This window comes from Desmodus rotundus, chromosome 1, assembly GCF_022682495.2.
Source record: "Desmodus rotundus isolate HL8 chromosome 1, HLdesRot8A.1, whole genome shotgun sequence".
Classification (NCBI taxonomy): Eukaryota; Metazoa; Chordata; class Mammalia; order Chiroptera; family Phyllostomidae; genus Desmodus; species Desmodus rotundus.
In genome coordinates this window covers 200,321,504-200,333,965 of record NC_071387.1, presented here as the reverse complement: position 1 = coordinate 200,333,965, position 12,462 = coordinate 200,321,504, and the positions used below count along the sequence as shown (strand labels likewise).

At 40.2% G+C, this 12,462-nt stretch overlaps 1 protein-coding gene across 13 annotated transcripts in view; it reads right to left on the bottom strand.

The window, feature by feature from the left end:
* Positions 1–12,462, bottom strand: part of SPEF2 (sperm flagellar 2) — a 146,832-nt gene that overhangs the window by 48,518 nt on the left and 85,852 nt on the right. For all 13 annotated transcript variants that reach the window (XR_008425601.1, XR_008425602.1, XR_008425604.1 and 10 more), the window contains 3 exons: positions 10,323–10,460; positions 9,189–9,340; positions 5,537–5,717 (listed from right to left, as the gene is read on the bottom strand). Coding sequence is in view for 7 of the 13 variants with exons in the window: in XM_053914258.2 (XP_053770233.1) it covers positions 5,537–5,717; positions 9,189–9,340; positions 10,323–10,460 (471 nt within the window). In the remaining 6 variants the exon portion in view is untranslated. The remainder of the gene's footprint in view (positions 1–5,536; positions 5,718–9,188; positions 9,341–10,322; positions 10,461–12,462) is intronic.

Here is a 12,462-nt window from a genome sequence, read left to right as displayed (position 1 = left end):
GACCTGTCCTACAGGCTAACCTCAATGTTGCTTCTTAGCTTCCTCCACTCGGGGGACTTTCAGCTTCCCTCCATCTCAGCAGCACCCTCCTTTCAGTCTGACATGTATCCTGGTTTGAGGGGTGAGTTATATGGCCACCCCTGATGAATGGAGAGAGCTGGGGTGCTGTCCTCACTTCCCCTCCGGGGCTGGCTCTACCCTCTAGGCTGCAGAAAAACTTTGTCTTGGGGTTTGTGCAGCTGGGGCTGTGCCTACCATTAGAAAGATCGGACCTTTGAAATAAGTCCAACTGCCCCTGGAGAGCTGAAGGGCATTCCTGGGTGCAGCCCTGAGCAATGAGAGCTGAGGGAAGACTCCCAGAAGAAAGAAGGAAAACCTGCGTACACCCTGGAGGCAGGAGTCATGTATAGTTCAACTTTTAGATCTTAATAAGGTGACTGGTGAGGAAATGGTGGTCTACAGGGATTAATTTACTTATTAAAGTGCTTACTGTGTCCAAGCCTGGCTTTATTTCTGGGGAGAACTGGGTGAGGGGCCAGGAGGAGAAAGAGGAAGGTGGGTGAAGGTGAAAAGAAAGGTGATTAAAGGCACAATCTCTGTCCGCAAAGAAGCTTAGTCATGGGGGCCAGATAGACCAGCCTATTCCTGTCTGCTCCAAATTCCTGATACACTTCATACTCCCTGGCTTGGCATATAAGCCAAGCCAAGCCATGGAGTCCATACTGTTCTGTGAGCGTTAAGTGTGGCCTTTATAGCTCCCGACAGTTGGGTGAGTTCCACTTCTTGGAATTCTCCACATAGCACTGTGCTATGCTCATAGGGGATGCCTGGGAAATGCTTGTTAATTGATGGAATTTCTTTTAACATAATATTATTCCGCAGAATACACCCACAGCTTCTTTGATGGTAGCACAACCTTGCGGGTATACAGACAGGTTTCAAAGAGCAAACTGGTATTACATTGTTTTTTAAAACCAGATGCTCTTTTGATAAAAATGGATTTAATGATATATACTCTACTCCAAATTCTTGGTAATGCTGAAAGCAGGCTTGTTAACACTTCCCCCTAAATTGCAAGCAATTCATTTTTTAATCTGTTCTTGCAAAGCACTAGGTAAGTTAGCAATTTCCTTTAAAATTGGATTTTCCTCCCTGGTAAACAACCTTGTGTTGGTGATGATGATGATGATGATAATCGTATCATCATCATCTTCATTTTACTTTCTACTTCCTTCAAAGACCTACGGGTCTTTCTCAAAAGAATTCACATAATTCACAATACCTCCAGCATTTAGCTTGTAAGGCTGAAGAAACGCTAGAAATAATGCCTTGGCATTGTGAGCATTAAATATGACTCGTTTCTTTGAAATCATTGCATACCTGCTAATTAGAAGCAAGTTTTGCTAACAATTAATAGTATGCGAGATAGACAACTCCGGTAAAACTGCGGTGTGGAAGGAAGCCTGGGTTCAAGTGTTCTCACTTTGGCAGCTCTAATCTCGGCTGCCATTGTTTTCCCTGAAACAATTTACTAAATCACACCTGTCTCATTCGCAACTCAAAATTTCCTTCTGGTCATGGGACATCAAAGTCATAAATGCCTATTAGAAACATAAAAGTAGGAGTCAAATATAAGTAATTGTAATTACTAAACGATCCTTTCTCCTATGCCTTCTAGGTGGTTTTTAAAGTTCCATAAGGAAAATAGTATAATTTTGAATAAATATCTTAACATAATGACCTATTATATTGACAAGTTCTCACTTTCATATACATTATTTCATTAAATCTTTCAACCATCCAATCCAAGAAAGAAAAGGTAAGTAGAATGTTATGTATTGAAGGAATTGAAGCTTCAGATTTTCCTAAAATCACATGGCTTAATCAGGAGGGGTAGTCAGCGCTCTTCATGTTGTAGGATGCTCTCTTTCTAACAGCGCTTTAGAAATTTAAAATGTCTACATGTCATATTTTAAAACGTCATTTCCCCCAGGTAATTTTAATGGGACTCATAAGATTTGTAAATTAGGTTTATGTAGCTCAATTAGCAATAAAAATAATAATTGATATTTTTTCTAGAACTCCTAGCTCTGGTTTCCCACTCTCTGGTGCTCGGTAGCCTTTGTGGCCTTCGCAGGCAGCGTCACTGTCACTGTCACCCTCACTAATGTGAGTGTCGGCGTCACCACTACGGAGGCAGCAGCCTCCCAAGGCTGGTTTTAGGGCTTCGTATTATGTTAGATAATGGGTGCTATGCTATGTGTAGGGGACATAAAAGTTTTAGAATCTAGTTAGTATTCAAGAAAACAACTAAAAAAATATAAATTACAAACCATAATCTAGATAACGAGGGCCAAAGAAATGGGAGAGACAATAAGTGTTACAAGAAATTGAAGAGCGTATGGAAACAGGCAACTAACTAACTGGTCAGGACTCAAGGTAGGAACTCATCCTGAAAACTTAAAGAAAGTATAAGGTTTACATAAATAGAAGGAAGAAGGAGCAGAACTTAGGAGAGAAAAATGGCGTTAGCCAAGGCGTTGAAATAGTTAATGCCCATGACTATATAAGAAGCAGTATCTAGTCAGTTTATGAGAGAGCTTAAAAGGGAAAATAATCCTAAACAATATAATGTGGAAAAAATTAAATTAAGAAACAAAAAGTAAAATGAATCAATGAAGTTGGAAGTTAGTTCTTTGGAAAGACTGATATAATTGATAAAGTTCTGGGTAAGCTCATCAAGAAGGTAATATACTCCTCAAGTAGGTAATATACTGTGTTATGTTAACACTAACATCAGAGGCTATTTTAAAGACCTTTATGCCAGTGAATGTGAAATTTTAAAAGTGGGGAAGTTTCTAGCAAAATAAAACTTACCAAAGCCAAGCCAGGTTTCTTTTTCCCCCAAGAAGAACCAGAAAATAGAAATTTCTCTATATCCATTAAAGAAAATGAATCCCTGAATGGAAGGGGCAACAACAAACCCTTCCTGCAAACTTCTTAAAAGCCTAAGTGGCTTCTTGTTAAATGCTACCAAACATGTCAAGAAGAAATAATTCCAACTTCCACAAAATCTTCCAAAGCTATATCCCAATTCAGTTTACGAGGCTCATATGACCTAGACGCTGATGGCTGACAAGTTACATGAACAAAAATTCAAATTTTTGTTTATGTAACAAATTCCTAGGAAGACAAAGTCAGCAATGTCTAAGAAGGATGATGCTTCATCACAATGCTGGACTTAAGTTTCACATTAAAAAATTGACTGATATATTTCACATAACACAAAATAGAGGAAGAAAATCATGTGATAGTCTCAACAGATGCAGAAAAAGCATTTGATAACACAGTTCATTTTAAAACCCTCATAGTAAGCTAGAAATGAAAAGGAATTTCCACAATCTAATAATACTATCTGAAAAAATATCTACAACCAACATTTTCATGCATCTTGACAAGCTGATGGGAAAATGTATATGGAAAGTCAAACCGCCTAGAAGAGCCAGAATGCTCTTGAGAGATGGTGGAAGCTTTGCTCATCTGGATAACAAATAAATGGTGCCATGGGTGTGGTCTGGGCGTAAGGATGGGCAAATGGAGCAGTGCAGCAGACCTAATTTATGATAGGTGGTCACCTAACTGAGGACGACGATGACACTGCAGTCCAATGGGGACCGGATTTAGTATGACCCGGGGAAGCTGACGTACTCCGTACAGTACTGTCTACTGACACTGAAGACGGCACACTCTCCTGGATGCATACCCAACAGTCACGGGTGCACATGCTCACTCCTGGGCATGTATGGGAATGTCCGCCGCAGCAGTAGACTGGGAGCCCGAATGGGTATCTAGTTAAGTGAAGTGTGAGGTATCTTCGCAAAGAAACACTACACAGCAACAGAATTGAACAGAATACAGCTACACTCAACAGGACGGGATGAGTTTCACAAATACTAAATACTATGGAGCAAAAGAAGACACAGAGAGACAACAGGTATGAGTCTGTTTATTTAAAGCTCAAAAGCAAGCAAAGCTGACCTATACTATTTAGAGTTATAGATATGGGTAAAAAAAAAAACCTCTTAAGAAAATCAAGGAAATGATTACTAAACAGGCGAAATGAGGTTCCCTTTTGCAGGGACGAGGGCGTGAGTGCTGGGAAGGGCCACAGGAAGGACTTGGCAGGAGCAGGCTTTTTCTTTTTCCCCATGCGGCAGTTCCATGAGTATGCACTTTGGGTGGGTTCTTTAAGCCATTCAATTATATTCCATGTGCTTTTCTTATGTGTGACAAAATACACACTAAAATGATTTTTAAAAGAAACAAGACAATGAGAAGAGTTGCTAATCACTCTTGAGAGGGTGAAAAGAAAGAAAGTAGAATAAAAGAGGGGGGCAGAAAGGAGCCACTGAGGTTGCCGTGGGACAAAGCCAGAGAAAGAACCTTGGAGGCAGAGTGGCCAGGAAGGGACTTGGAAAATGCCTGATCAGAAGTGTTGATTGCTCTCCAAGAGAGATTGTGATGCAAGATCCTCTTCCACCTTTTCCATGAAGTCGTTTGGGAAGTTGTCACTGCTTTCTGTTCAAAGGAGATAGTGTAGGGAAAATCAGAAGGAACAAAGCTGGAAAGGCGTTTGTGGACCCAGGGCTGCAGAGCGACATTAACAATGGTCATCCGAGTCAGACTGTGTGTGGGCGAGGCTGCTGCCTGGACTGAGGTTACCTGTGTGCCTTCCCCGTCTCTTTGGATTTGGTTCTGGCTCAGGCAGGGACTATCATCTTTTTACCTCCCAGGGAAGATGGAAAGGATGTGAACCCTGAACTCATATAGACCCAGAGTCAAACCTCATCTCTGACACTTCCCTGATGAGTGACCTGGGGCAAGCTTCTTAACCTTTCTGCACCTTCATTTTCCAATGTAAAGAGGATAATAACACCTCACAGGTGACGTAAGTAAAATGCCCAGAAGAGGTCATAAACTAGGGTCCAAGAGGGCAGATTTATATTTTGTTTGGTTCTGTGAATTTTTTAAATTTTAATTTTATTTCTAACATATTAAAATATGAATTTTCATATTTCACATAAAATATACATTTCTGGCTTTTCTTAGAAAATTAAAAATCTAGTCATACTGAGCATCATCCTTAAATGGCAAAGTTGGTTAGGGCCAAGAATCCCATGCATCTGCAGACAACGGTGTGAATTCCACTTGGCCACGGTGCTGGCCCTCCCTATCGCCTTACACTAGACCCGCCTCATTGACGGTCCCTGATTGGCCCTTGGCGGTCCTGCCCTGGGAACTCTGTCTGGCTCTGAATAGAAAATACCCAAAATGGTGCTTCACTCCTTTCTTGATCTCACATAATTGCTGTTTTTTAATAGTTTCACTTTGTATTTCTTTTGGGAAAAAGTTGAGATATAAATGTATACAATGCTCGTGAACATAATGTAAATTTTTTATCCATAGCATGTCACCGACATTGCCATTGAATGTATGGGCATTACTGAAAGGACAGACAGGAAAAAGCACAGCTTACCATGTGAGATACCGCTAAGGAAGCCTGCTGCCAGGTGTCCATCACCAACTTCTCATCTGCCTCGAGGTTTAACTCTACTTTTTCCAGCGAGTGATCAATCTTGACTTTCAGTATGGTTTTTGGTTTGGATTTGGATACAGCTGAATCCGGAGAAACAGATATTCGAGAAGCTAGAGGAATTCTTTGGAAAACAAAAAAGAAATATAAAGATTTTATTTAACAGAATTCTACTTTTTATGACCATGTTACTTTGCAAATTTTATTGTCTTGTTTTAAATTTCAAAGTTCTCCTGGTAAAACTCTTTAAATGAAGAAAAGTCTACAAAAGACTGTATTCATGTTTTTTGTGGTCTAGAATGTCTTAAAAGCAAGAGGAAACTAGGAACAATGACAAAACTTAATTTCCAGGTTTAATTCTTAGTGATTATGAGGAGGGGATTAAATGATGGCAATTATGAAGAAATGCAATTTTGAAATTTATCCAGGACATAAACTGCTGACAAGGAGTAAATCATCCCTAAAAAAGCAAACCTCATGGAACTGGGCATCTTTTCTTTAAGATGGCTAGCATTTGGCTTCCTGAAGTGGACTGTTAGAAAGCAGGGTATGCAAGGGGGCTTCCCAGTGAGACGATACTGTTTTGGCTGTGAGTGGGGAAGAGCTCCAGGAGCCTCCCCCCTAGTGTATGGGTGGCCGAGCCCCTCTCTTTGTTCTGTAAAGTGACGTGGGAACACAGAGCTACATTCTCCCTCCCCCCTCTGTCAGTCACATTGCTGCTCCACGTAGAAAGTTCAGGGCTGCCCTGGGAACATTGTATTCCTTAATGATCCCAGGATCTCAAAGGCTAACAGGAGCAGGAGAGATCCACGGGTAAGAATGCTCGTGACTGGCATCCATCTCAGTGACACAAAGTGAGAGCTTTCAACTTGAGCAAGGAGTGCAGAGTGAGGAGCACCAGCGATGCCTTTGCTGAGACTTGTGGAGGAGAGTCAGGAGCAATAATGAGAACACACGGTTGCTAAGGCAGAGTCACGATGCGGGGGGGAACCAAGCGGTGACTCAAAAAGCTGATCGTGAACCCCAGCAAACAATTAGCTGGCCTAGTTTTGAAGCATCAGACAGAGTTTCTTGAACTTGGCTCTTGGATTCTTAGAGTGCTTGCAGTCCTGACAGTGCACCGTGCCTATAACGGCCACGTGCTCAGGAGCCACTTACTGCTCAGTATGTCCACCCACAGGACAGTTCACATTTCAGTAGCCAAGCGGTGCCAAATCCCAGTCCAAGACACGTGGGATTCATATGTTTCGTAAGTTAAGGCAAGGTTCCACGATCGTCTCTAGATGTTTAATACAGTACAGCATGCATTTCCTGACACCTTGCTTTGAAAAACAGAGTGGTGGCATATCATTCAGAAAAGAATTTCGATTTAGAATTCATTGACCAGGAGAAACTGGTCTAGCTAGCTCTGACACTATCAATAGATAGGAATGTGACATGTCATTTAGCTTTCTGAGGCTCTGTTCTTCCTGAAATAATACAAATATAATGATAATAATGTCACTATTATTATTATTAATTACTAGTAATTACTAATTATTAGCTATCAACTAATTACTAGTTACTATGTGTTTGTTGCAGGGATAAAGTAGACAAGCTATGTGAAAATGCTTAACACCGTGCTGGTTTCCCTCCATATGTTAGAGAGGCTGTGGTTGATGGGTGGCTTGGCTGCTACACTGATTAAGAGTAGACTCATAGCAGTGATTTGAGGTTAGGATCGGTGCTGTGTTGTTTTTGCAGAAAATAACAACTGGCTGTTCTTTTGCCCGTTTCGTTCTCCTAACCAACATTAACAGCTTTCCCATTATGCCCGCCTTGCTATTTTGTGCTGAGGATGGAATGCACTGCTTCTGTAGACATTGAAACTTGGCCTCTTTTGATGGCTCTGAAGGTACATATTGCCTTTGGAATTTTTTATTGTTTTTAATTTCAAAGTTCTCCGTCAGCAGCTTGTTGAGTTAAACATGTCTCCTGTGTTTGTATCTTATGTCTTCTTGCTTACAGATGGGCCTGACAGGGGTATGATGGGGCTAGATGAAAGAAGTCTAGAGGGAGGAGAAAGGGGCTTCAGAGCACTGTATAACACTACTGTGTTCAGGTTTATTCAAATCCTTTTTGGAAAAGGGGAGGGTAAAACAAACCAAGCAAGAACACGCAACACTCACAGTTAAAATAGCGCACGTTAGTAAGAACAGTTTAACTATCATATTATGCCATAACAATAATAGTCACCGCTTAATGAGAATTACTGGACCAGATCTCAAGTCTTCTGATTCCCAGACATGGTTCTCAGTGCTTTGAGGGTTTCGATTTCTGTGATCTTCACAACAACCCGGCTTTGCAGTCAAGGAAACCAAGGCTTAGAAGAGTTGCGGTGACCTTCCCAAACAGTCCAGTTATCTGATATTACGTACACACAGCTGGTAAATAACAGACCTGGGGGTGAAGCCAGTTCTATCTGACTTCAAAACTCACTCACTGCCCCACATTTAGTTTGAGCAGCTCCCACTACCTGTATTGACTGAGCAAGCTTGTAAAATAAAGTACCTGTACAACTTTCAATCTACAATGCATAGCTCATCTCCTTGGAAATGAGAGTTAATGTCCAGTGTCTGTATATCACCTAAAACCCTAACTTCCTTCCCCCGCTTCATACCCACAGTTTCTTGTTTTCTCATGATCTGATGATTGGTCAAGAGAAAATATTACTCTAATTCTTAATTCTATTTTAGTAACTCATTTTAATTAATTCATATAATTTAAAAATTTTGGGGTTTTATCTCTTATTACTTTATTTTAATTCTTAATTTTTGCTCTTTCAGTGTTTCATACTTGGGAGCCACGTCACATGACTTACCACCACTGTCACCCCCTCTTTCTTGGAGACATTTTTCTACCTGTTCATAGCTTCTCAGGGTTTGGGTTCTTGCCCCTCTCCCATCCCTACCCACTGGGTCTATAAAAATTATTTATAAAACTTTTGTATTGCACAGGCAAGTTTGGCTGAAAATATAATTTTTGTTCTAACTTTACCACCAAGTTAACTTTCTGGCGGGCACAAATCTCATGTTAGACTATTAATGTCCTTTAGTCCCATAAAGTCATAATCACATATGACTAAGGCTTCACTATTTCTCAACTTTCTTCCCTGTAAAAGAAGACTCATAGCCCCTTCAATCTTCATTCACACAACATGATACACACACACACACACACACACAGCAGCTTCAGGCCTTTCATAAAGTGATAGTGGTTCACAATCCGTCACTGGAGATCTTTGGGGTCAAAAGTGTTTTCAGAATTCAGAATTCATACATACTGTATTTCCCCTACCATCCCTAGAGGAGTCTGTGGAAGTGTTCCATAACAAAACACACTATACCTTGGCAGCAAAAATGAGGAAATATTCCCGAGAAGTGGGATAAGTATGCATATCAATAGTCTTAAGTCAAAGTTAGTAAGGTGTTCAGTTTTTAGAGCTTTTCTGGATTTGCAGATACAGGGGTGTGTCTTTTTACTAGTGGTATTCACTTTAAAATCACAAAGCTCTGTGCTCAGACCAGTCACAGTGCAGCACGGTAGCCTGTCTTACCTAAGGTGGCTTTCCGAAGGGTCTCTACTATCCAGCTGGACCAATGGGATGTGAGTAAATTTCTTGTTGTCCTCTGTTGGGATTTTGCATTCCATTGCCCGGTAATAATCTTGAAGGAGTCTCTTTGTATCTTGAAAACGGTTCATTTCTGCCTTTCATAGCAAATATAATGTTAATTCCCAAAGGAAAAACAAACTTATCTGTACTTTTCTGTAAGCTCTGTGAGCGCTATTCTAAAACATGTAGGTTGGAATAAATTTTCTGGAAATTAAGACCAAAATAGAAACAGAGGCATAGATGCATGGGACAGAGTGACAGCTGTCAGAGGGGCCTGGGTATGGGGGGCTGGTTGAAAGGAGGTGCAGCCCCCTCTAGGACTGGGAAGCATCTCTTTGAAATGGAAACATCAAGGCAGAGAGCCCCTAGGTCTCAGTGCCTTTGAGAGGGTGACTTGCTCCACGTGGTGTAACTTCCTCCTGTCACGAGAACAGGCGAAAGTTCACCCTCCCTTCAGGCAAGGACAGTTAGAAAACACAGATAGACTATTACTCGCCCTTCCCCTCCATCCTTATTCTTGGCAGATGGCAGAGCTGGGTAGCCACACTTGGTCTGTGCTCTCTCCCCTGTTGACAGTCGTCTGGGAATAAAATCAACCTCTGTCTTCGTGTCCAGTGCGACTGTCTATTTAACAGGCTACGAATCTAAGTTAATCAGGTTGTGATGAAGGGCCTGCTTTTCCAATCCAGACACAACCTTGTTTCTGGAATCTGATGCCTGCTGGGTCTGATCTAGCCCACACCTGGGGGCAGGGCCACTTTAGGTGTCCACTGTGAGAGGCGAAGGAGGCAACAACCGTCAGAGTCCCCATTTCTGCTGTCCTCACCACACCTCTAGGTCGCCTGGAAGCAGAGCTGATGAGTGGTTGCTCAAGACCTCGTCAATTCTGGAGCTGGTTTGGCTGGGACCAAAATGATTTATTTCAGCTTTACCTTCCTCTGCTTGGAGCTCAGGGTGGGCGGAGTGCTGTGGGTAAAATGAGCGCTGGACACACCCTTCACATTCCCTGAGGCCCTGTTACAGGAGGAACACGGCAGTGGCGGGAAGAGTCTGGGTTACAGTGACCGGCGCTCTTACCTGCATCAGCGAGAAGAAGTGGTTCATCATTACTCCCACCGAGTCCTGCAACCAGCTCTGGTTAATGATGTCCAGACGCTCCTGCTCAGCCTCCTCCTTCCGGGTATCGCAGATGTCCCACAGGCGGTCTCGTAAATCCTGGACAGAAAGAAACCTCGCTGTCACGCACAAGGGGCATGGTTCCAATGACCTCAGTGGAATAAAACTAAAATCCTTTGCCTGTCTTAAAAAAGTCCCTAAAGAAAATTTACACCTAATGCACTTCATTCCTCAAATGTTTCTTTTGCTCTTAGTCCACCTGAAAGACACCAAATCATATGCCCGTGTCTGCCACAAATGCACTGCAGGTCACTTTACTCAAGTGACCTGCACTTGAGTAAAGTGCTGTTTTCTGCGGTCTAGTCCTTCCTCCAAAAGCACTGCCGCTGCATTAAAGTCTGCAAGTCAAACACTGTGGCAAGGAAATGGAGAGAAATGTAGCAGTCACAGAGGTTCTTACTTTACTCTCATCAGTGTTCTGCAAGATCATGTAGTAGAAAAATGTAAAAAAAGAATAGAGTAATTGCTTCAATCTGAATGACCTATGACACTATAAAAACTGAATGTGATACAAGGGCCCATTCGAAACCTAAAGAGTTCAGACATAGGGCCTGAAGCAAATGCAGGTTTATTTTTTAAAACTTCATAGGTTTCTCTACTCTATCCTGCTGAGGATCCATTGCTAAAAAGAAGTATAATATTGATGTGGTTGACTTGGCCAAAACTTATTGAACCTTCCAAATAGAGACTTTAAGTTATTTTCTGGTATCCATCTTAAATAAATAAGAATTTTTTCATATTTTAGGCAACCGAAAAATTAAAATAAATTTAAAAATTAAAATAAATTTAAGAATATTAAAAATAAATTAATTACATAATCTTGGAGTGAGATGTATTTTTTTAATCCTCATCTGAGGATATTTTTCTCATTCTTTTTAGAGAGAGAGGAAGGGAGAGAGAGAGAAACATCAATGAGAGAGAAACATCAATTGGTTGCCTCCCCTATGAACTTCTGTTGCCCTGAAGGGTTTCTGGGATGTTGCTCCAAACAGCACAGCCACACTGGCCACAGCTGGAGATATAGTTTTTAAATTGACCACAAAGACAAGCTATACAGAAAAAATATCTATATCTATATATACAAACATGAAAGGACTTCTGCATATTAAAACTCATCTAAAATAATATAAAGGCAAGTGCCCTTCTATTTTCTGGATGGGATGTCGTTTGACTCATGAATCACTTCATAAAGCCAATCAGATCTTCAAAAATAATAATATAATAGCAAACATCAAACTGGGAATATATTTGTAATATATGAGCAACCAGTGGTTTATATCCTCAATATATAAAGAGGTCTTAGAATCAATAAGAAAAAGAGCACACTTGAAACAGAAAAATCAAAAGAAATCATAAACAGTTTTCAGGAGGAAGAGAAATAAATAATAAACTTATGAAAAAATAGTCAACTTCTATTGTAAAAACAGAAATGCAAGTTACAGAAGGTATCTACCCATATTTTGTCATGTATAATATGCACCCATGTTTTTGGCCCAAACTTTCAGGAAAAAAATCTTTAATTTTAATTTTTTAATTCAATTTTTTATTCATTTGTATTTAGATCTTGGTTTTTGTATTATAAAGGAATTTTAATACTTAGCTTTGAACATACGGATATTGTTATTGCTTTCTAGAGTTTTAATGCATAACCATAAATAAAAGAATAACATTTATAAAGATACAAAATTAGTATTACCCATGTATAATGTGCATCCTTAATTTTCTCTCAAAAGTTTGGGCAAAAAATTGTGCATTATACACAGCAAAATACAATATATATTTTTACCATTACATGGGCAAAAATTAACAAAAAAGATAGAACCAAGTAATTGGTGCATTCTCATAATCTGTTACTTGGAGTAAAAATTGTAGGTTTTTAAGCTGTTTAAAAACCTATCTAATTTTATTAACCAATGTCACCCCAATACATTCAATGAAAAATAAACAATAAAAATACTAAAAATATAAGCATCATTTTAGATCTAACAGTTTCACTTTTTTGGAAATTTGTCCAAGAAAATAATTAAGGATGTGGTAAATA